This window comes from Haliotis cracherodii, unplaced genomic scaffold, assembly GCF_022045235.1.
Source record: "Haliotis cracherodii isolate W230 unplaced genomic scaffold, xgHalCrac1.p SCAF_19, whole genome shotgun sequence".
NCBI classification, from domain to species: Eukaryota; Metazoa; Mollusca; class Gastropoda; order Lepetellida; family Haliotidae; genus Haliotis; species Haliotis cracherodii.
Window position 1 is genome coordinate 9,011,977 of NW_027266274.1, and position 23,815 is coordinate 9,035,791.

At 44.7% G+C, this 23,815-nt stretch overlaps 1 protein-coding gene across 1 annotated transcript in view; it reads right to left on the bottom strand.

Annotated features, from left to right (window-relative positions):
• The window catches only part of LOC139466923 (cadherin-23-like), a 69,005-nt gene that overhangs the window by 10,719 nt on the left and 34,471 nt on the right, over positions 1-23,815 (bottom strand). The window contains exons 22-44 of the mRNA XM_071248647.1: positions 23,137-23,548; positions 22,562-22,755; positions 20,974-21,216; positions 19,181-19,425; positions 18,116-18,296; positions 17,140-17,551; positions 15,851-16,044; positions 14,433-14,675; positions 13,470-13,714; positions 12,278-12,464; positions 11,402-11,822; positions 9,825-10,018; positions 9,175-9,417; positions 8,736-8,989; positions 8,035-8,221; positions 7,416-7,827; positions 6,419-6,612; positions 5,699-5,935; positions 3,871-4,109; positions 3,588-3,774; positions 2,772-3,368; positions 1,757-1,995; positions 1,476-1,662 (exon numbers count right to left, since the gene is read on the bottom strand). Of these exons, the coding sequence (XP_071104748.1) occupies positions 1,476-1,662; positions 1,757-1,995; positions 2,772-3,368; positions 3,588-3,774; positions 3,871-4,109; positions 5,699-5,935; positions 6,419-6,612; positions 7,416-7,827; positions 8,035-8,221; positions 8,736-8,989; positions 9,175-9,417; positions 9,825-10,018; positions 11,402-11,822; positions 12,278-12,464; positions 13,470-13,714; positions 14,433-14,675; positions 15,851-16,044; positions 17,140-17,551; positions 18,116-18,296; positions 19,181-19,425; positions 20,974-21,216; positions 22,562-22,755; positions 23,137-23,548 (6,147 nt within the window). The remainder of the gene's footprint in view (positions 1-1,475; positions 1,663-1,756; positions 1,996-2,771; positions 3,369-3,587; positions 3,775-3,870; positions 4,110-5,698; positions 5,936-6,418; positions 6,613-7,415; positions 7,828-8,034; positions 8,222-8,735; positions 8,990-9,174; positions 9,418-9,824; positions 10,019-11,401; positions 11,823-12,277; positions 12,465-13,469; positions 13,715-14,432; positions 14,676-15,850; positions 16,045-17,139; positions 17,552-18,115; positions 18,297-19,180; positions 19,426-20,973; positions 21,217-22,561; positions 22,756-23,136; positions 23,549-23,815) is intronic.

Genomic DNA, 23,815 nt, shown 5'->3' on the forward strand with positions numbered 1-23,815 from the left:
AATTTGACCACTCCGTTTTTCTGACAGATGGATTTTGTTCAGTCCGTGTAGAATGGAGATAAACAAATCTGTTTTCAATGTAAAGCTAGGTTACCTGTAGATGCAGCCGCACTCATTTTAACATTTAAAACCTCACGCTGCGTTCTGTTCCAAATTCAATTTAGCACGTTTAAATCTACAGGTAACCCAGCTCTACACTGAAAACACAGTATGTTTATCTCTCAATTAACCCATGTCAGTTTACACTATTAAGTCGTGTGTTTGACAAATAAGAGTGCCTTGGGATAATCACATGAAACCTTATATCCTAACTTCAATCTCATTTAAATCAGATCTTAGTTCTCGCTACCGCTAAACAAAGATCTGAGGACATCCCATTACGTGTCACGTCAGACCGACCTTGCGCGAACTTTGACCGACCAATGTAATGACCAATCAGAAGGCAGCGTTCTCGTGCTTTAGGGCACTAATTTCAAATTGGCAACTACGCTTCAAAACATATTCTTACAAATTCTCGATTACAAATTTGAAACCTGAACAAAAGAACATTCTGGAATGGCCAATAGATGGTCTAGATGGTATGGATTCAGTCGTTTAACCCGTAACTATCGTTCGGAGTTAAAGTTTTCGAGGCTGCATGATTAGAAATCACATTCCGACTGTCACTTTCATAATATGGTAAGCGATGCTCTGATTGGTCGGGTGAAAGGTCGTTCTGACGAGACCCCTAATGGGATGTCCTCAGATCTTTGTTTAGCGGTAGCGAGAACTGAGGTCTGATTTTAATAAGATTGATCCTAACTTTAAACTGTTCGGAGAGCAAAGTTTTCTGTATTTTGTAAATAATGTTATTGGGTCCTAAAAAGTTATATCATTTAAATAATTTATGTCCGTCCACCTGATGATGTTTCACATCACATTCCGAGGCAAAGGAGGTAATTGACGACGAAAGTCCTGTTTCCACCCTTGCCGAACTAGGCTGGTATTATGGAGTTACAGTTTGGCCGGACTAACGAGTCTATGCATAGTCCAAACCAAATCGCGCGACGAAATCGAAATCCGGTTCATAAACTGTCGTGCAGATTTCGGTCGATTGCAGGATTTACAAAGCATGTGCACCGCCAACTTGTCAACAGATATTTCCTAATCTTTTCGTGTTTTTAATATAGGTCCTAACGTGATGTGATGCACTTCGCGATGTGAGACCCGTTTATCACAGTATAGATCTTTATTATCGATCAGATCGTCTTGACTGGGCGCCGTCACTTTGTTTGAAGCAAATGCAAGTGATAGGAGAGGTGGAATCTGATTGGTCCAACGGAGAGGCATAGAAGGGACATAACTCGTTATAGCCACTGGTGGCGCAACGATCGAACCCAGGAATGTCAGCCTGGTTCGGCAAGGGTGGAAACTGGACTTAAAGTCAGTTCACTCCCTTGCCTCGGGAAGATGAATTACATGGACGACTTGTGTACCTGACACAACAGACGTAACGCTGTACGTCACATCACCGTCTTCTCCGAGGTCCGCGTCAGTCGCTGTAACGGTGACAACGTCAAAATCAGGGCTGACATCCTCATCCACAGTTAAACCGGGGAAGTATCCAGCAGCATCCACAGACGGACTGCTCCACACTGGCACAAACTCGTTCTCAGGGGAGACCTAAACAAAAATGACCGGATAATTTTTTCATTCTTCGTCTATTTGGAAAGCGAGAGACATTTGCGAATACACGACCGTTTGAATACACTCATACCTCCACTATGACGACGGTGACGCCTGTTCTTGCATGGGCTGCGTGGTCGATGGCAGTGACAGTCAGGGAGTATGTGAAGTTTATGGACGATGCTGCCTCGTAGTCCAAGACTTGCACGTACAGGTCGTCTCCATCAAGTCGGAACATGCCGTCGTTGTTGCCGTTGCTGATGTTGAAAGTAAACTGTCCATTGGTTCCGTTGTCGGCGTCGGTCGCAGTGAGGGTCAGCAGTAGGGTCTCTATACAAGTCGGACAATGATTATACTGATTAGTTGAAATGATGAGTGAGTGAGGTGGTTGTAACAGTATTCCAGTTATTTCACGGCGTGTGAATTCCAGTTATATCACGGCGTGGCAGCTTAATGTGAGGGAAAGCCCGAAGCGATACAGGTCTCAGTGAGTGAGTGAGTGAGTGAGTCGGGTTTAACGCCGCGTTTAACAGTATTCTGGTTGTATCACGGCGTGTCAGATTAATGTGGGAGGAAAGCCCGATGTTATGCAGGTCTCAGACGTTTACAACTTCGGTGAAACCCACGAGCACGGGTATGGTGCTGACAAACCTAGAAACATAATCGGGACGAACCAAGATTCATCCCACCACATAGGTTTCTGGCGTGCCCAAAGGGCGCAACTCTACACAGCGAATCGCGGCGCCTTAGGCGACTGGGCCACCTGTGGCCCCTTGCAGGTCTCAGACGTTTACCACTTTGGTAAAACCCATGAGCATTGGTATTGTGCTGTCAAACCTAGAAACTTAATCGGGGAGAACCGGGATTTGAACCCACGATCATAGGTGCAATAGACCAACCCTGAACAGCAAATTGCGATAGCTTAGACGACTGGGCCACCTGTGCCCCCTGATACAAATGAACTTCAGATCGTATCGTTACTATGGAATATGATTTAAGTAAGTGGGGTTTTACACAGATGTTAGCAATGTCCAATCTTTAGGACGCTGGAAGACGCCAATAATTGGAGAGTTCCTTATTAACATAGGCGATTGTGATAAACATACCTCCAGTCGCGTTTTCGGCAATCCTGACCGTGTGTAGATGTTGAGAGAATACAGGAGCGTAGACGTTGGTGTCGTTGTCACAGTCGCTATTGGTGTCGCAGTTTTCAAAAAGCACCAACAAGTGACCCTTTCCCTGAAGATTCGGGGTACCCCCATCGGACACCAATAACGGTATCGATTGGGCCAAGTCTGTAACAGCGCCACCTGTTGGTGAGGCTATGAGAGTTACCTCCCCTGAAACACTGTCAACAGACACATAGGGGTTGGTCCCTGCTTCTATTCCGTAAACAAGAGACGGACTGTCCTCGTCATCTGCCGACAACGTCGCGAGTAACGTCCCCGCAACAACGGCACAGGCTACGTTAACGGTGTAGGTGTCGTTTGAAAATGTTGGTGTGATGTCGTTGACGTTGGTGAGGTTGACACGTTGAATTGCTGAAGTGGTCTTTGGAACAGATCCCTTATCGGAGACTGTGATCGTGACGTCATAATACTTCACCCCTCCCGTTGATTGGTCGAAGTCAAGACCAGAACTGGTTTTCAGTTTGCCTGTTCCAGATTCGATAATGAAGACACCTGGCATGTTGCTATTTGTATCTGTAAACATGGTGCAGAGTTAATGATAATTTAGTAAAATTTAATGGGTTGAAATTCAATTGTATGGGGAAATAAAAATCTGTCGAAAATTGTCGAAATATTTTTGGTTGACGAAATACAGAGCTGCTTGTTTGTATGTCATAAAAGTAACGGTTCTTAGTACAGGACGTTGACTGAACATGAGCATCAATGATGTATATTGAGTCATATCTCTCGTACCTGACACAACTGACGTAACGCTGTACGTCACATCACCGTCTTCTCCGAGGTCCGCGTCAGTCGCTGTAACGGTGACAACGTCAAAATCAGGGCTGACATCCTCATCCACAGTTAAACCAGGGAAGTATCCAGCAGCATCCACAGACGGACTGCTCCACACTGGCACAAACTCGTTCTCAGGGGAGACCTAACCAAAAATGACCGGATATTTATTTTTCATTCTTCGTCTATATGGAAAGCGAGAGACATTTGCAAATAGACGACCGTTTGAATACACTCATACCTCCACAATGACGACGGTGACGCCTGTTCTTGCATCGGCTGCGTGGTCGATGGCGGTGACAGTCAGGGAGTATGTGAAGTTTATGGACGATGCTGCTTCGTAGTCCAAGACTTGCACGTACAGGTCGTCCCCGTCAAGTCGGAACAAGCCGTCGTTGTTGCCGTCGCTGATGTTGAAAGTAAACTGTCCGTTGGTTCCGGTGTCGGCGTCGGTCGCAGTGAGGGTCAGAAGTAGGGTCTCTGTATGAGTCGGACAACGATTATACCGATACAAGATTAAACTTCTAACAGGGGGCGGTCGGGTAGCCTAGTGGTTAAAGAGTTAGCTTGTCATCCCAAAGACCCGGGTTCGATTCCCGACATGGGTACAATGAAGCCCATGTCTGGTGTGCTGACGTGATATTGCTTGATTGTTGCTAAAAGCGGCGTAAAATCATACTCACTTACTCTAACGGGACTTATGCTGAAGAGTAATAACCATTGCCGCCACTGTCAGCGCCTCTTGCTTTGGGGGTTAAAACCAGCGACTCTGGTTAACCAGAAAAATATTTTTCAAATACAACTTCATTGACACGAGCCAGTATCAGTGTATCTGGCACAGTGATGTCTCTGTCCATTAATATCCTGAAATTAACCAAACAAGGTCTCCACACATTTTACATGTCGGGAATCGAACCCTCCATCGCCCTCCGATCACGCCTTTGGTATACGAACATTGGCATTTGGTAAACGAACATTGGCATTTGGTATACGTACATTGGCATTTGGTATACGAAGATTGGTATTTGGTATACGTACATTGGCATTTGGTATACGAATATTGGCATTTGGTATACGTACATTGGCATTTGGTATACGAACATTGGCATTTGGTATACGTACATTGGCATTTGGTATACGGACATTGGCATTTGGTATACGAACATTGGCATTTGGTATACGTACATTAGCATTTGGTATACGAACATTGGCATTTGGTATACGAACATTGGCATTTGGTAAACGTACATTGGCATTTGGTATACGAACATTGGCATTTGGTAAACGAACCTCTTGTACGTGTGTATTTGTGAATACAGTTTATTTTAGAACCGACCGATTTTACAGAGCTTGTGATGGCTGTTGTATAGTGTAAAATATGTAGGTAGTATCTAGACCTTGTTTTTGACGGGCTAGCAGTAGTGAGTGAGTGAGTTGAGCTTAACGCCGCTTTTAACAGTATTCTAGTTATACCAATGTTTCTAGTTATAGCTTAATGAGGGAGGAAAGCCCGAAGTGATGCAGGTCTCAGACGTTTACCACTTCGGTGAAACTCACGAGCACGGGTATTGTGCTGATAGACCTAGAAACATAATCGGGGCGAAAAAGGATTCGAACCCACAATCATAGGTTTCTGGCGTGCCCAAGGGACGCAACTCTGCACAGTGAATCGTGGCGCCTTAGACGACTGGGCCACACGTAGCCTCGGCTAACAGTAACAAAGGGGACATTCGTTGCATGAATGTTCCCTTTCTCCAGCATGAGATCAGAACAGTAGCACCGAACATGTCTGTTGACGCCTTTACGTAGTATTCATGGTGCTCACAACTTTCAATTCAGCAGTGTCCAGAGAGGCCACTAACAGGATCGGGTGGTCAGGCTCGCTGACTTGGTTGATGCATGCCATTGATCCCAATTCCGTCGATCGACGCTCATGATATTAATCACTGGATTGTCTGGTCCAGATTCGACCATTTCAAAGCGCCGTCATATAGCTGCGTGTTGCGTTGAACAACAAACAAACATAACTTTTACATAAAAAATCATGAGAAAATGGCATTTCTCCTTACCTCCAGTGGAATTCTCTGTCACAGACACGCTGTGCACTGCTTTGCTAAATACTGGGGTGTTGTCGTTGACGTCTGAGACGACGATATCCAACGCCTGAGTTACAGTATGGCCGGCGACGTCGCCGACGTGAAGAATAACGTCAAGGGTACCGGACGCTAAAGACTCGAAGTCGAGCGCTCCCTTGAGAGTTATCTCCCCTGTCGAACTGTTTATAGCCAGGAGACCACTATCTGTACCTAATGGAAAAAGCACCAGGCATTTAAAATTAAGTAAATGGTGAATACAGGGGAAACTATAGTAATATTATTAAAGGCAAGTATGTAAGGAATATTATTAAGTAAATTGAAGGCTGACAAAATTAACAATAGTGAAACTGGAAGTTGTTAATTTTTGTTTTTTGTTTATTTGTTTGTTGTTTTACGCCGCAATATTCCAGCTATATGGCGGCGGTCTGTAAATAATCGAGTATGGACCAGACAATCCAGTGAAGGACATCATGAACATCGATCCACGCAATTGGGATCGATGACCTGCATCAACCAATTCAGCGAGCCTGACCACCCGATCCCGTAAGTCGCCTTTTACGACAAGCATAGTCACCTTTTACGGCAAGCATAGTCGCCTTTTACGGCAAGCATGGGTTGCTGAAGACCTATTCTATCCCGGATCTTCACGGGTCGCAACAATCAAACGAGTGTACCCGTTCAGTCGTACTATACCTTGGAGACTGAAGGTGAGGGTGTCGTTCTCATCCGCGTCGCTGACGATGTAGCCTCTCGCGACGTCCGTCCCCACTGGAATCTCTTCAGGAATGTATATCACCTTGGTAACCGTGACGACAGGAGTCTCGTCGTTTGAGTCCAAGACGTGGACTACAAGAGTTTGGTCCACCGTGTACTTTCCGTCTGTGGCGCTGGTTCCGAGAATAATCAGGTCACGATAAATACATTATTTGTTCTTCGGAATCGCTTAATCATTTTGTGTGCTAATTATCGGAGTTTGGGGAGTTTAAATAATGGGTGTTTAAGACGTGATTTCACTCAGTGAAGTAACCCTTGATGCCACGTATGAGTACAGTGTTTGCGTGCATGGCCAAAGTTAATCATACAGTGCTAAGTTTCTTGAAGCTATGTTTGTTTTACAGAAACACGATGACCTATTGGTGAACCTCTATCTAAGCATATCGTGAACATAAGTCAACAGTGTGTTTTAGAAAAAAAAGGTATTGTACCAATGTAAGCAGCTTAAAAGTAGTTCCTGCAATCGCATATTTATTGGATCGTGATGCCAAGTTTATTGCTTCGATGACACAAGTCATTGTATAATAAAAAACCCATTATGATATCATTGGCGCTAAGACTACCGAGGAGCAATGATGACTTTTTGCTGAATTGGACAAAGGTCTTTTTTGAGTCTGTAAATACCAAATGCATACAATTAACTACTTCAGAATGATGTCATTAGATTATTGGAATTTGGAACGTACCGCTACAGAAAAAGACCCCGGTGTGTGAAGACCAATTACAGCTTGTATTGATTTCCTTGTATTATTAAGATCAGTGAAAACCAACAGACTAATATTAAAACCAATTTCTCCCGTAATTTGTACACATCAATGACTGTGTATAATAAATTAATCCATTTTAAATTGAAACTGAATTAATTATGACACTGATGAGTAACCAATACGATCATATTCTTGACGTGTACTCTCACCTAATAACAACAGCATGGCAACGTTCATGCTCGAAGTCTAGTTGCTGGTCGACCTTCAACATTGACCCGTCAACCTTGAACTTGGTATCAGAAGTGCTAAAGGTCACTGCATCTCCATCGACGTCATCGGCCATCAGAGAGACGACGTCCTGTCCGACACTGGCGTTTTCAAAAACGCCCACTTCCCGAACAGTGATGTTCCACACGGGCGGATTGTCATTAGCCCCTGTGACGTCGACGTTCAAAGCACCTTCGATAGAGTGAGGTGAAGAGCCTGCGTCTGTGGCAGTGATGTTGACGGTGTAGTAGTTGACGCCGCCTGTGACGGCATCAGCGTCCAGCTGACCGGAAACTCTCAACTCGCCACTTGATGTGTCTATTGTAAATGTTCCGGGTATTTGGGTTCCAGAATCTAAACATACAGCGATAGAGCTTCAGTAAATATAAGACGTCAACGAGAAGAGGAACTTAACAAAAACGCCCATGCCTTGCCCTTAGCCTCATTAAACAGAGTGATCTAATAGCCAAGGGGATGGCAAGCCTATGTTAAAGTTTTTCCATGCTAAGATCCCATTGATGAATAGCACCTTATACTTTAACGCTTTTACAGATATCCCACCTGTTGTGATGGACGTCACTGCATAGACAACCCGACCATCGTCACCGTGGTCACTGTCTGTGGCATTGACTGACGTAACAACTGTTCCCATGGTAACATCCTCAGACACAGCGACGCCAGGGAAGAACCCGCTTCCGCCTAAGACCGGTGTCGTAAACACAGGAGTGTATTCGTTTTCTGGGAGAACCTGTGCATCATAAAACAACCTAAATACCCTTTCAAATTGAGGAAAACATAAATGGGATGCTGAAGACCAATTCTAACTGGGATCTTCACGGGTGTCGCTAAAATATTACGTTGTTGTTTGTTGTGTAATGCCGCACTCAGACAATATTTTAACTATATGACGGCGGTCTGTAAATAATCGAATCTGGACCAGCCAATCCAGTGATTAACATTATGCGCATCGATCCACGCAATTGGGACATTCATCAACAAAGGCAGCGATCCTGACCACCCGATTCCGTTAGTCGCCTCTTACAAGCATGTGTTGCTGAAGACAAAACACGGTAGCGATGCAATAAACACATTGTAAATTATTTCATACGAACACTCATTTATTGTGAATGTTAATTTTAACCTAGCAATACTTATTCCACTCCAGTTTAAAATAAATAACGATAAATCATCTTTCACCTACCATCGTGTCATACTGTTAGGATTATGCAGGCAGGAGTACGTATATAATACGAGTTATCTACCTTGACTGAAACTATGGATGTCGCTGTGAGCTGGATGTCGCCGTTAGGATTGTCTATCGCTAAGACCTTGATATTCAGCATGTAATCTGTATTCCCCAAGGTCTCATAATCGACAGCATTAACTCCCGAAATAAGCTGTGTGCCGGACAGTTCGAAGTAACCATTGGGGTCGCTGGTGCTGTCGATGGACATCGCGACGGTGCTGAAGTCACCACTGTCCACGTCATTGCAGGTGATCTCGGACAAAACAAGACCTGGAAAGTTAAAAAAATATTTATGATGAAGGAGCTTCCCAATTTGTTTTTTTTCTTTTTGTACGCTCATCAACAATTATTTTTATTTTTATTTTTTCCTGTGTTCCTCAATGCAGACTATATAATGCCCGAATTTATCCAGATTTACAGATAGAAGTGACACAGAACAAATGCTTCTTGTGTACCTGATGCTGAATTCTCCGTCACAGTCACCTGGCCGGAAGTGACCCCGCATATAGGTGTGTTGTCATTGAGGTCAACAAGGGAGAAGTTCAAGGTTACCGAGTCTTGTAAGCCCGCTGAGTCTGTCACGGTCAAGGTAAGATCATCTACAAAAGTCACGTTTCCTGGACTGTCTCGATCAATCCGCTTAGCAATGCTGAATGCCCCTGTGGAACTGTCAATGTTGAAGAAGTCGGATCCCGTGCCTGCCATTATAGCATTGAAATATGAACGAACAACGTAAATCAAACGTCTGCAGTCAACCGAGGGTAATTCCTCACACGTAAATGGATGGGCGTATGGATGGATTGTTTGATGGTTGGGTGGATAAATAGATGGATAGTTAGATATCACGAGCAACGAGCAACCAGGACACACAGTTTGACCATCTGATCTTATTTTATTAGTTTAGTTGACACGGGCGGTAGAGTAGCCTACTGGTTAAAGCGTTCGCTCGTCACGCCAAAGGTTCGATTCCCACATGGGTACAATGTGTAAAGCCCATTTCTTGTGTCCCCCGCCATGTATCCCTCTGGACTAGCACTATAAAACCAGCATAAGTACGACCTAGTACGAGTACAATCAGGCACGTTATTTGTGTCCAGGTTCCCACCTGAGATACTGTAGGCGAGGATGTCTCCTGCATCCGGGTCCTCGACTGACAGGAAGCCGCCCACGCCCATCCCGACCGGAAGTTCCTCCAACAGTACCAGGGGAGGGATAAGCGTTATCACCGGCTGCTCGTCCATCACGTTGCCCACGTTGATCGTCAGGGAGACGTTTGCAGAGTATGTGGTGTCTTTGGCACTGCAAACATTCAGCTTATCGTATTTGTGGCCTGAGTTTAAATCTTATAATCCCATAGTCAACACATCGAGAGAATTATGTCCCGTATCGCCACATCACTGAACGTCCAGGGTCGAGTGTCACAAAGGTACCTTAACCCTCTCAAACATTAATATCTGTATCAGTGCTGAGACCTATCGCTTTGTGAAACGCCCTTGAAGGATGGGTGAGGGTGATTGGTTTAACGCCGTGAAGATCAGGGTTAGAATTGGCCACCAGCAACCTTCGTTTGTTCAGTATGTGTTTATTCAATGTGCTTTGGTCTAAGAGGCAACGACAAAAGGGCGGGTGGTCATGTTCGCTGGCTGGTTTGATGCATGTCATCGTATCTCAATTGCGTAGATCGATGCTGATAATGTGGAGACTGGTTCAGACTCGATTATATATATAACAAATAAACAAATCTAAAGTTAATATATATCGGGTTTTTTGGCAAGCCTTTGACGCCGGTCTTTGACGTCAACAAATACTTGAAAAGTCAAGGATCGTTAATTAGACAAACATATGTCATCCCAAACCACGACCACCGGAACCTGGTTCGAGGAAGGGAAGCAACTCTGCACAGGTAAATGCAGCGCTTTGGGGACCTCGTGTCATCCCATTCACCAACACTCACAGAACATGTTTACCCTTTTCGCCAATACCTGGTGTCATCACTTTTGTCCTTTTCAGTGATGCATTCATACAATGTTCATCACTATTTTGCCCTTTACGCCCAGGGGCGGTCGGGTAGCCAAGTGGTTAAAGCGTTCGCTCGTCACGCCGAAGACCCGGGTTCGATTCCCGACATGGGTACAATGTGTGAAGCCCATTTCTGGTATCCCCCGCCGTGATATTGCTGGAATATTGCTAAAAGCGGCGTAAAATCAAACTCACTCACTCACCCCTTTACGCCCAATAAAATACATATTGGTTTTTTTTCGTTTGTTTGTCGCTGCACTCAGCAATATTCCATTTGTATGAGGCCGGTCTGTAAATAATCAAGTCTTGACCAGACAATCCAGGGATTGACATCAGAAGCATCGATCCACGCAGTTGGGATACAATGACATGCATCAACCAAGTCAGCGAGCCTGACCTCCAGATCCCGCTAGTCGCCTCTTAAGACAAGCATAGTCGCCTTTTACGGCAAGCATGGGTTGCTGAAGACTTATTCTACCCCGGCTCTTCACGGGTCACCTGCGGATGGAGTGAGAACACGAGTGTTCAGGTCATAATTTACTTCGACGATTTATTTTCTTCTACAAAATACAAGCGTAGATGTGTTTCCCTCCTATTTGTCAGCAACTCAATTTTGGTAAGTAATCGCGACTGATTATTCTCGCGTTGACGTTATATATTTACCTGAACACAATAGTGTGACAATGTTGAGTCTCATAGTCCAGTTCCTGAAGAAGTCGAAGATCCGATCCTACCACTTGAAACAGGGTGGTGGACCCACCTATAAGCTCAAAGTCAACACTGTCACCGTCGAAATCCTCAGCCTCCAGTTTGTAGATGTCCGTTCCTGGAGATACCGTCTCATTCACTGTCACCTCTGCCGCTGTGTTCCTGAAGACGGGAGCGTTGTCGTTCACCCCTGTGAGAGTCAGTTTTAGGGTCGTCGTTATGACGTTTGAGATGGATCCTCCGTCGCTGGCTTTCAGTGCGACGTCAAAATACTCCGCCCCGCCCGTTGCTAAGTCGCTATCCAGATCACCCGATGTTGTAAGTAGACCCGTGGATGTGTCCAGGAAGAAGAGATTGCTCCTGTCAGCTCCAGTTTCTGGAATTAACGGATGCAGCGGTGTGTTTGAACATCACATTGTAAAACGTGGACACAAACTTGCCGAGTGCACTTGATGGGAATAGGTGCCGATTGCAGTCATGGATTGGGTGCTTGCACCGTGAGACCTGGCTATGTGTCATTAAGCTTTGTGTCATTGGGTGATTCCTTGGCAGAAACTTGCTTGGGAACCTTCTGCAGTGACATAGCCGTAATATTGACAGCGGTGTTAAACAATGTTCAAACATATCGGTAGACAGCTTTAATTTAGATACCTTGACCGTTGGTATGAGGTCATTATGTGACCTTGACCTTGACCTTGTCATGTATATGTCGGGATGTGTCAAGCTGTGAATTGTAGTTTTGTGTGTATCAAGATGAGAGTATTCGGTAAATAACGATCAGCTTATTGTTTTATGTCCCGGAAGTCAGGGGATAGAAACAACAGAACATACCGTCAGTCAAAGAAGTAATCTCGTATGTAACGTCACCATCTTCTCCTGCGTCATCATCTACGGCCGTGACCTTGACAACATCAGAACCAGCAGCTGTGTCCTCGGGTAGGGTGAGGTCAGGGAAGGTACCAGCAATGAAAACCTGCGGACTCCCCCAGACGGGGCTGAACTCATTCTGGGGCTGGATCTGTAGGTAGAAAGAAGACGTTGGGTAAGTCATCAAACACGGAGCAACCCAAGCAAACGTCCCCGCATTTATATGACATTTGAACCTTACCGACAATTACACCAGCCGTGGATTCCGGGGTAGAGTGGGTCTTAATAGCTGACAAAAGAAAGCGTTGTTATGTGCGTTTGACAGATGTATCCCCTCAATGTCATTGGTTTGTCTGGCTAAGACAGTATTATTGACAGTCCGCTGTGATGTGAATAGCTAACACGTCTCCGCGGTCTAGTGGTAGAGGTTCGATCCACGGCATACCTAAAGACATTAAAAGATGGTACGTAATGAAACCCTGCCTGCTGTTCGGCATCAAGGGGCTAAAAATAAGAACTGGTCGCCTCGGAGTCAGTATACTGCGTCTGAGTGGGATATTCTTGTTAAACTGCAGCACCTGATTCCAATGGGACAAGTACAAGCAGACACACACACACACACACACACACACACACGCTATATAAGGGCAATGATCTTGAACATGACGTTAACCTCCGTTTCATCTCACCTAAATAGCTAAATGATACTTGAATGTTTGATGCATTAGGATCGTTATCTCAGTGGGCTTATGGGCTAGGTCAGTAGGCATCAGTCCGGACTAGTACAAGCAGCCACACACACACACACGTCGCTATATTCGTGCAATAATCTTGAACGCGACTGAAACCCTATTTCCAATGTACTCTCACCTCACTAGCCTATATCAAAGCCTAGTTTCCACAAGGTTGATATTTTTATCTGGCCACCGTCCACCGTTCCACAGAGCGACCTCAGCGCTACGACTATTGCCATTGTCATTGTGAAGGTATGGGACGACAGTCGAAGTGATGAGATCGTTTTGTAGTACGATTCCCTGAACCGTATCTCAGACATGTTGTAACCAGACTGTGTCAGATCCTGTACGGAAAAGGGACGCAACTCTGCACAACTCATCATGCCATTATACCACTTACATTGGTAGGTATGAAACCATACCTGAGCTATGATTGTAACAGCGCCGGTTTTGGCAGCTTCAGTCGTGGGCTGGTCGACGGCGCCGACGGTGACAATGTAGGGGACAGAGGTGTCGATACTCTCGTAGTCGATGGTGGAGCTGGCAGCGTGTACTTCCAACCCCACGAGGCTGAAGTAGTTCAGGTCGTCACCGTCAGTGATGGACAAGACAAAATTACCATTGTCGCCGGAGTCGTTGTCGTAGCATGATAATGTGGCTACCATCCCTGAAAACAAAACAAAACACCAAAATTATTGGAGCCTTCAACAAATTGTTTTTTCCCGTTTCGTTCTGTAATTGTAAAAAAATAAAACATAAATTATGACATTTGTCGCAAAGTGGCTTGGATTTTTCAGTCATATCGCGGAACACCACAAGGTCGTTTGTTTGTTTGTTTGTTGTTTAACGCCGCACTCAGCAATTCTCCAGCTATATGACGGCGGTCTGTAAATAATCGAGTCTGGACAAGGCAATCAAGTAATTGACATCATCAGCATCGATCTACGTAATTGGGATACGACGACATGCATCAAACGAGTCAGCGAGCCTGACCACCCGATCCCGTTATTGGCCTCTTACGGCAAGCATAGTCGACTTTTACGGCAAGCATGAGTTGCTGAAGACCTATTCTATTCCGGAATCTTCACGGGAATTACCTAGTCGTAGATGTACATGTATAGGGCTTTGATGTAATCAAAGAGGAAACTGCGTAATCGTTGCAAATTATCATTTAATCCCAAAAGAAATTGTGCGCAGTTGTGAGCTTGACAGCAGAGACCTTCCCTCACCCCACGAGAGGGTGACAGACGGTCCGGCATACCGTCCGACCGGAACTAGATGTCAACTCCCTGATCGTCAACAATCACTGCCTTCTGTCGAAATGTCGAAAACCATCCCTTTTGATGAGGATTTACAATTAAACATAATCTTATAGATGCACTTACCATCTGTCGAGTTTTCAGTAATGTTGACTTTGAACACAGTCTGTGAGCATTCTGGGGCATTGTCGTTGACGTCCAACACGCTGATGTTGAGGTTCATACTGCTGCTGTGTCCCCCAAGGTCAGTTACGGTTAAGGTCAGGTCATCAAGGACGGTAACACCACTGCTTCCGTCCCTATCTATCCTAGCCTTGACCTTCACGTCGCCTGTTGACGAGTCAATCTCAACATACTGACTGTGTGAACCTGTCACAAAGAAACAGTTAATGTTATTGGCGGCCATGTCCACATGTGGTCGGGGCGGTCGGGTAGCCTAGTGGTTAAAGTGTTCGCTTGTCACGCCGAAGACCCGTGTTCGATTCCCGACATGGGTACAATGTGTGAAGCCCATTTCTGGTGTCCCCCGCCGTGATATTCGTGGAATATTGCTAAAAGCGGCGTAAAGCCATACTCACTCGCTCACAAGTGGTCAGCAATGTAATCGTACACCAAAACAAATGAAATACTCATATCCCCGCACATATGACGTGTCCGGTTCTGCGCAAAGCAAGAAATATTGTACGGTTTTAAAGATCTTTCACTTCGTGGCGGGGGATAATAATATGTACAATTGGAGGACCCTAAATTTTGTCGCTTCGTGATCAGTTTGTAAATACACCCATGCAACAAATGAACGCCATCTGAGTTTCAAAAACAAAAACATTTATTTGTCATTTGAAATCTAAGTTCTCACTGCCACTAAACAAAGATCACAGGAACTCGTTATTTGTCAGTAAATAAAAATAAATACCCCTATATGTAAGTAGAGAAAAGGAGCGTCACTCGCCATCTTGCCGGTATGTTTACATTCGATATCCAGGTCGATTTCATGAAACGCATATTGACAAGCACTTTTCTGGCCGTAGAATGATATATAACACATTTCTACTCATGTACAATGCAAGTCAGATAAATTCGATGAATGTCCCTTTCTTACCGAAATATGGACAGTTTATTTCGTGAGTCGGAAACATGTTACGAATTTGTGTTTAGAATAATAATTTAAACATGTTTAATTTCGTTTATTGTTTAACGCCGCACTAGTAATATTCCAGCTATATGACGGCGGTCTGTAAATATCATGTCTGAACCAGACAATCCAGTGATTGAGATCAAGAGCATCGATCACGCAATTGGGATACGATGACATGCATGAACGAAGTTAGCAAGCCTGACCACCAGCTAGCCTTTTACGACAAGCATAGTCGCCTTTCACGGAATGTATGGGTTGCTCAAGACCTATTCTAACCCGGATCTTCACGGTTTGCTGTCGAAATAAATCAATCCAATTTAAAGAGGATTTAAGTTAATTCATTAGATACTCCTTCGATACTTCCAGATCTTGTGGCCCTCCAATGTACACCATTGTTCTCTATACGCACCGCTGATGGTGTAGCTGAAGGTATCGCCGTCGTCTTTGTCTGTGGCGTCGTACACTCCACCAATCACAGTCCCCACCGGTAGTTCTTCCGGTATGGACACCGAACTGTGAAGCGCCACTTCCGGTGAATTGTCGTTGACATCTGTGACGTTGATGGTCAAAGTCACGTTAACGTCATGGACGCCGTCAGATGCACTGAAATGCAGGTCATCAAAATTTATACTTCCACGTGACATGCACAGTCGGAACACTCACCATTGGAAAATAATCAGGTTAGCGTCAGATGTTAATGATAAGTGATGTCGCCATATAAAAATGAAAATGTTTATGTATTTGTCTGGGTTTTTTTACGCCGCATTCGCCAATATTCAAGCTATACCCTGATGGCCTCTGTATTATCGAGCGACAGCCAGAAACAACCAGTGGTTGATATTATGAGCAACGTCCAACGGCATCGAGTTGCGATGACACGCCATGTCACGGAGCCTGATCACCCAATCAAAATAAATTACCTCTTACCAGAAGCCAAGGAGTATTGGGGACCTATTCTAACCCAGGCCCATGGCATCTGGTGGCTGTACTGAATGCAATGGGATCTACCATCAATGGCTGACTTTGAGTGAGACACTGAGTGAGAGTGAATGTTGTTATTCACCGCAGTTACAAATGGCCCAGCCATATAAAGACGGTCTTAAAATAATCGAGTCTGGAAAACCAGTGGTTAATGAGCTTAAACTGCGATTCCCTACGTCTGGGTAAATATATCAGAAAAGGTCTATGTATGTATTCATATGTTATTGTGACTGTTACCATGTATTTTGTTTGTTTGTCTGTTGTTTAACGCCGCCATATTCCAGCTATATGACGGCGGTCTGTAAATAATCGAGTCTGGACCAGACAATCCAGTGATTGACATCATGAACATCAATCTACGCTACTGGTATCCGACGACATGCCTCGAGCAAGTCAGCGAGCCTGACCACCGATCCCGTTAGTCGCCTCTTACGACAAGAATCGTCGCTTTTTATGGCAAGCATGGGTTGCTGTGTCAGGTATTTTGTAAATGACTTATCAAGCATCGGCTCCATATGGTCTCTGGTGCACTATTTTCTGATTCACGAGAATAAACTTCTTCTCAGCAACGTCACACATTATAACAACTTGATCTTCATTGGATTGCCCTTATGAAAAACACGTATCCTTCCCCGATATTAACTGGGTAAAAAATCACAAGATAATGGCGGTTCATTTGGGTACAATATCATGTATATTTCGAAACAAATAGAGTACCTTATCAACACCGTATGGCAGCGTTCATTCTCAAAGTCTAACACACCCGTCGTTGTCACAGACGTCCCGTCAAAGCTGAACAAATCAGCACCCTCTGTCACGGATGACGTCACGGTGTCAAGGTCGATGTCCTTGACCTCAAGGGTGAACACAACGGCACCAACTGCCGTGTCTTCGGGTATTTCATGGTGAAACACCGACGCCCAGATGGTAGGAGGATTGTCATTGGTGTTGGTCACGTGGATTGTCTGTGTGGCCTGGATTGACCTTTGACCCCCGTCTTCCGCTGAGATGATGACGTCATATCTGCTTGTTCCTCCGGTCTGTGTGTCGGCGTCAGGTGTGGCTGTCATCCAGAGGGAGCCGACGACGGGGTCGACGAGGAACATGCTGGAGGCGTCGCTGCCTTCGGCTGATAGTTTATAAGATGAAGTGGACACTGATAAATAGTTCGTGTAAATCGCAGGGTCTGTTAGACGTGGGAGAAAACCCTAAGTGACACTGGTCATAGATATTTATCCTTATGTTCATAATAGGGAATAATCTGGGATTCGAACCCATGACAGGAACTCTTGCATCTAAGTGTGAGTGAGTGAGTATGGTTTTACGCCGCATTTAGCAATATTCCAGCAATATCACGGCGGAGAACACCAGAAATGGGCTTCACACATTGTACCCATGTGGGGAATCGAACCCGGGTCTTCGGCGTGACGAGCAAACGCTTTAACCACTAGGCTAACCCACCGCCCCTCTTGCATCTGATGATTGCATCCGACAACTGGTAGTCTAGATCACGTACGTTGTGTGCCACACTGATAACTGTAAACCCATACTACATGTTGTCGGACTTTTCATGTGGAAGCCTCGGTGGCCGAGTGGGTTAGGCTGCTTTTGTGTGCTGGCGATTTAGTGCCTCAATATGGGTTCAAATCCCCGATGTGACTCAACCCCAAAAGTACTAGAATTTGTACTATACCTGTTGTAGCTGATATAACATTATAAGTGATTCTTCCATGGTCACCGCCATCATCGTCGGTAGCATTGTAGGCCACGATGCTCGTCGTTACTGCTGCTTCTGATATTGTTACATCCGGGAACTGACCGCCCGTAGGCGCAGGGGATACCCAAGTAGGATCGAATTCGTTGACGGGTAATATCTTGAATAATAACGTACAGACAGTGAATCGTTATGACCACGTGGTAATATATTTATATCGATGAAAGTATGGTATAATTGCACATCTGTTGAATGATAGCGTTCCTCTACACATTATGCTTGAAATGTCAAGTGAATGCGGTTTTACGCCGTAGTAATCAATATTTCAGCCACGTGACAGATCGAAAAGACAAACCAGTGGCAGATAGTATGAGCACGATGACGGCAAGGACAAACAGATCGGCCAGGTCACTCACACACTGTAATAATAATTAATCATTTTCGTAAAATAATTTAGAATCTATTTGAGGAGATTTCATACACTTGGTTAAGCCATGATGTTCCATTAATGTACCATCGTCCAAAGTCTTTAAATGACCAGATGGGAGCTTGTGTGATCTAGTGGGTAGAACATCCGCCCTGAGAGCGGAAGGTCGGTGGTACGAAGCCATGGCCGCGTCATACCCAAATACATTTAAAGATGGTACTTCTGGTTACCCTTCCTGGAGTTCGACATTAAGAGGCGAATCCCGGTTCGCTCCGATTATGTTTCTAGGTTTGTCAGCACCATACCCGTGCTCGTGGGTTTCACCGAAGTGGTAAACGTCTGAGACCTACATCACACCGGGCTTTCCTTCCACATTAGCTGACACGCCGCGATATAACTGGAATACTGCTAAATAACTTGAATCTTTGGTGCATTAGGATTGTTCACCATGAGTGAGTTGCAGTTAAAAGCCACTGACGTCGACAAACCAAAGATCATATTGTAGGATTCAAACCTAGTACATGCGGATCCTGTACGGACAAAGTACGCAACTCTGCACAACTCATTATGCCATTATACCACTTACATAGGGAGGTATGAATGTTATAAAACCATACCTGAGCTATGATTGTGACAGCGCCGGTTTTGGCAGCTTCAGTCGTGGGCTGGTCGACGGCGCCTACAGTGACGATGTAGGGGACAGAGGTGTCGATACTCTCGTAGTCGATGGTGGAGCTGACAGCATGTACCTCCAACCCAACGAGGCTGAAGTAGTTTAGGTCGTCACCGTCAGTGATGGACAAGACGAAATTTCCGTTGTCGCCTGAGTCGTTGTCGTAGCATGATAATGTTGCTACCTTCCCTGAAACACACGTGGCTGCAGCTGAATAAAGATTTTAAGTTTGGCTGGTATGATGGGATCCCACTGTAATAGTTTCTGGCTATTGACCAACGAACGTTTGCTTTGAAATACTTGTTGTTGCAGTCGTCATGATGCTGAGTGTGGTGGATAGAGCGTCTGGTTGGTACTTGTTGTTACCCTGCCTGGCCGTCGGTATTAAGGGGATAAAACAAGTTCTGGTCGGCTCGAAGTCAGTATAATGTGTCTGTTAAACAGTGACATGGTATCTCAGTGGGCAAGCACCACAAAGACGAGTGTAAGCCACACACTATATAAGTGAAATATTCTCGAAAGCGAGGTTAAACCCATTTCAACCTTACCTTTCTGATAATAGGATCGATATCTATTCTTATGCTTTATGTAATCTAGTCCATACCAAACACATCTTCCCGAGGCAAGAGAGTTAACTGACTATAAAAGTCCAGTTTCCACCCTTGCCGAACTAGGCTGGTATTATGGAATTACATTTTGACTGGACGAACGAGTCCATGCATAGTCCAATCAAAATCGCGCAACGAAATCGAAAACCGGTTCGTAAACTGTCGTGCAGATTTCGACTGATTGCAGAATTTGCAAAGCATGTGCACCGCCAACTCGTTCTCAGCAGATATTTTCCAAATCGTTTCATGTTTGTAATCAAGGTGCTCACGTGATTTGATGCATTTCGCGATGTAAGACTCGTTTTATCACAATATAGATCTTGATTATCGATCAGATCGTCATGACTTGGCGCCACCGTTTTGTTTGAAGCAAACGCAAGTGATACGAGAGGTGGAATCTGATTGGTCCATAGATAGAGGCTTAGAAGGGACATAACTGGTAATAGCCACTGGTGGCGCAACGATCGGGCCCAGTAATTCCAGCTTAGTTCGGCAAGGGTGGAAACTGGACTTTTAAAGTCAGTTAACTCTCTTGCCTCGGGAAGATGTACCAAACACTGCTATGTTAAGATTTTGAAATGAACCATACATGAAGAGTATGTGAGTTTGTGTATTTTATTGAGACCAGATCATTTTTTAAATTATAACTATGAACCAAAATATTGCAACAATGTCATTTTTGTGACAATTGTTTTTGCATCAAGATGAAGCATAATTATTTGTTCAATAATTTTGGAGGGCAATATAATTTGTTTATTTAACTTTGAGACGACGCTTCAAATTAGTCAACTGTATTTCTATTGTCACCAAGGCCGGGAAACTACCTCGTGTGCAGACGAAGTCCTACCTGCACAAATCTATCTTAGCGCTAAGACGATCGCTCTTTTACCTTAAACACTGACCTACGACCGTCGTAGGTCTAATATAAGATCTCTTTATGCAATTTGGTCCATGCCGCGTAAGCTTTCACATGCAGCTTCCATGCGTAAATATGTAACGTCAAGCCTAGAGAACAACCAGTCACAATTATCTGCGAAACAAATTCCATTCGCGCCAAAGGCAAACAAAATGATGAAAAAAACATGAATGAGTAAATGGCTAAAATCGGTAATAACACCAGGTGTCCTACCATCCGGCTCCCCTTCGGTGATGTTGACTCGGAACACTGTCTGTGTACACTCGGGGGCGTTGTCGTTGACGTCCAACACACTGACGTTCAAGTTAGCGCTTGTGCTATGACCTGCAAGATCTGTCACGGTCAAGGTCAGGTCGTCAAGTAAGGTAACTCCACTACTTCCGTCCCTGTCTATTCTGGCCTTGACCTTCACTTCTCCTGTACTGGGCTCTATCTCAATGTACTGGTCGTCCGGGCCTGAAACATAACCGCTGGCGCAGTTAATCAGTTGTCATAAAATGTTTTTAATTATTATTTTTTTTTTTTAAATACATTGAATACCAGAGAATTAGTGGAAACGTTCAAACCTGTGTTCTACAAAATGTAAATAGCTTCAATAAATGGAAACAAGATCTCTTATTATTCAAAGTGGGTTTTCGTCATCTTCAAGCAATGTCACGGCAGGGTATAGCAAGAATCTGTTTCATCCATATCGAGATCGAACCTGGGCTTGAAGAGCGAGCGCACTTACCACAAGGCTATCCGGATGTCCCTCGACAAAGATAAATGTATCTGTACAGTTTTTCATCTGATGTGTATGAGTTATACTATATTGATATATCATTGTTTACAGGACCTTTTAGACCGCCTCCGTGGTCTAGTGGTAGAGCGTCCGCCCGGAAGAGCGGAAGGTCCGGGGTTCGATCCCCGACCGCGTCATAACAAAAGATGTTAAAAGATGGTACTTGTTGTTACCCCGTCTGACGCTCGGCATTAAGGGGCTAAAACAGGACTGATCGGCTCGGAGTCAGTATACTGTGTCTGAGTGGGGTATTCATGTTAAACTGCGACATGGTATCTCAGTGAGCTAGCACTATAAATCGGCATCAGTCCGGACTAATACAAACAGCCACACAAATACACACACATACATGCACGTCGCTATATAAGTGCAATAATCTTGGACGCGACGTTAAACCCCATTTCACCTCACCTCACCTACATGACCTTATTTACCTTGCAGTTGTAAGAGATATATGATGGAACGTCAGTCTGTTCTAAGACCGACTTATTCTTGTGCTATATTATGACTATAACTGTTATAATATCTCGGTCAATATGTTATTTCCAAAAGAGGTGGGGTCGGGTAGCCTAGTGGTTAAAGCGTTCGCTCGTCACGCCGAAGACCCGGGTTCGATTTCCGACATGGGTACAATGTGTGAAGCCCATTTCTGGTGTCCCCCGCCGTGATATTGCTGGAAATTATGCTAAATGCGGCGTAAAACCGTACTCACTCACTCACTCACTATTTCCAAAAGCGTCCGGTTCAGATAAAATCATTGTATGTTGTTTGTTTGTGTGTTTGTTATTTAACGCTGCACTTAGATAGATGTGGCTGTTTGTAAATATTCAAGGACTAGACAATCAAGTGATTGGCATCATCTTCAATATACGCAATTGGGATACAATGACACGCAAGTCACCGACATGTCCACACATTCCTGTTACTCGCCTCTCACAACAAGCATTGTTAGCTGGTGACTAATTCTAACTCGGATTTTCACGGGTCTCTAGTGTACGTAGAAAACGGCGCGATACCCACCACTGAGAGAGTAGGTCAAACTGTCCACTTCATCTTTATCTGTGACGTCAAACAGTCCACCAATGATGGTCCCTACAGGTTGTTCTTCCGGTATAGACACCGCGCCGTGTAACGTCACTTCCGGTGATTGGTCATTGCCGTCGGTGACGTTCACAGTCAATGTTACGTTGACGTCATGAACGCCATCTGACGCACTATAATAAATAATAGGAAGAACCCTACTCGTGCATCTAACACTAAAATGCATCGTGATAAATGTGTGCTAACACGTATGCGTGAACCGTCGCAGAGGCAATGGACAGTTGGTATTTCTAAGACATGGTATGCAAAAAGCAGCCAGCTGTATACTTAGGTGAAGCTAGGAAATCTCATAGGGTGATTAAGTTATTACGTCGGTTTTTAGCAAGAATCCAGTAATGTCACGACCCAAAGAATAGGTTTCACGTAGGAAGTGAAAACAGGTCTGACATGACAAGCCAACGATTTAACCCCAAGGCTGTCTCATCATCGAATTTAAATTCGCAAAATAGGAAAACCCAATTTTAGTAAAAAATAATTTCTATTTTTTTAGTTACCTGATGACAATGGTATGACACCTTACAGACTCAAAGTCTAACACGCCGGTCGTTGTCACAGACGTCCCGTCAAAGCTGAACAGATCAGCGCCCTCTATCACTGATGACGTCACAGTGTCAAGGTCGATGTCCTTGACCTCAAGGGTGAACACAACGTCACCAACAACTGTCGATTCTATCAAATCCTTTGCATGTGAGGACGCCCATATGGTAGGAGGATTGTCGTTGGTGTTGGTCACGTGGATTGTCTGTGTGGCCTGGATTGACCTTTGACCCCCGTCTTCCGCTGAGATGATGACGTCATATCTGCTTGTTCCTCCGGTCTGTGTGTCGGCGTCAGGTGTTGCTGTCATCCAGAGGGAGCCGACGACGGGGTCGACGAGGAACATGCTGGAGGCGTCGCTGCCTTCGGCTGAAAGTTTGTGAGATGAAGTGGACACTGATTAGTATTTCATGTATATCACAGGGTGACACTGGCATTATGGTGATGATAGGGAATAATCTGAGATTCGAACCCATGACAGGAACCCTTGCAATTAAGGGTGTGAAAACCTGCAAGGAACCTTCGGCCCAACTCGAGGCAAGCGTTTCCACTAGCCTGTATCAAAGACTCTGATGAAAAGGCTAGTGGATGCTGTTGCCTCGGGAAGACGCCTTCGGCTCACAGAGAGTCATTCGC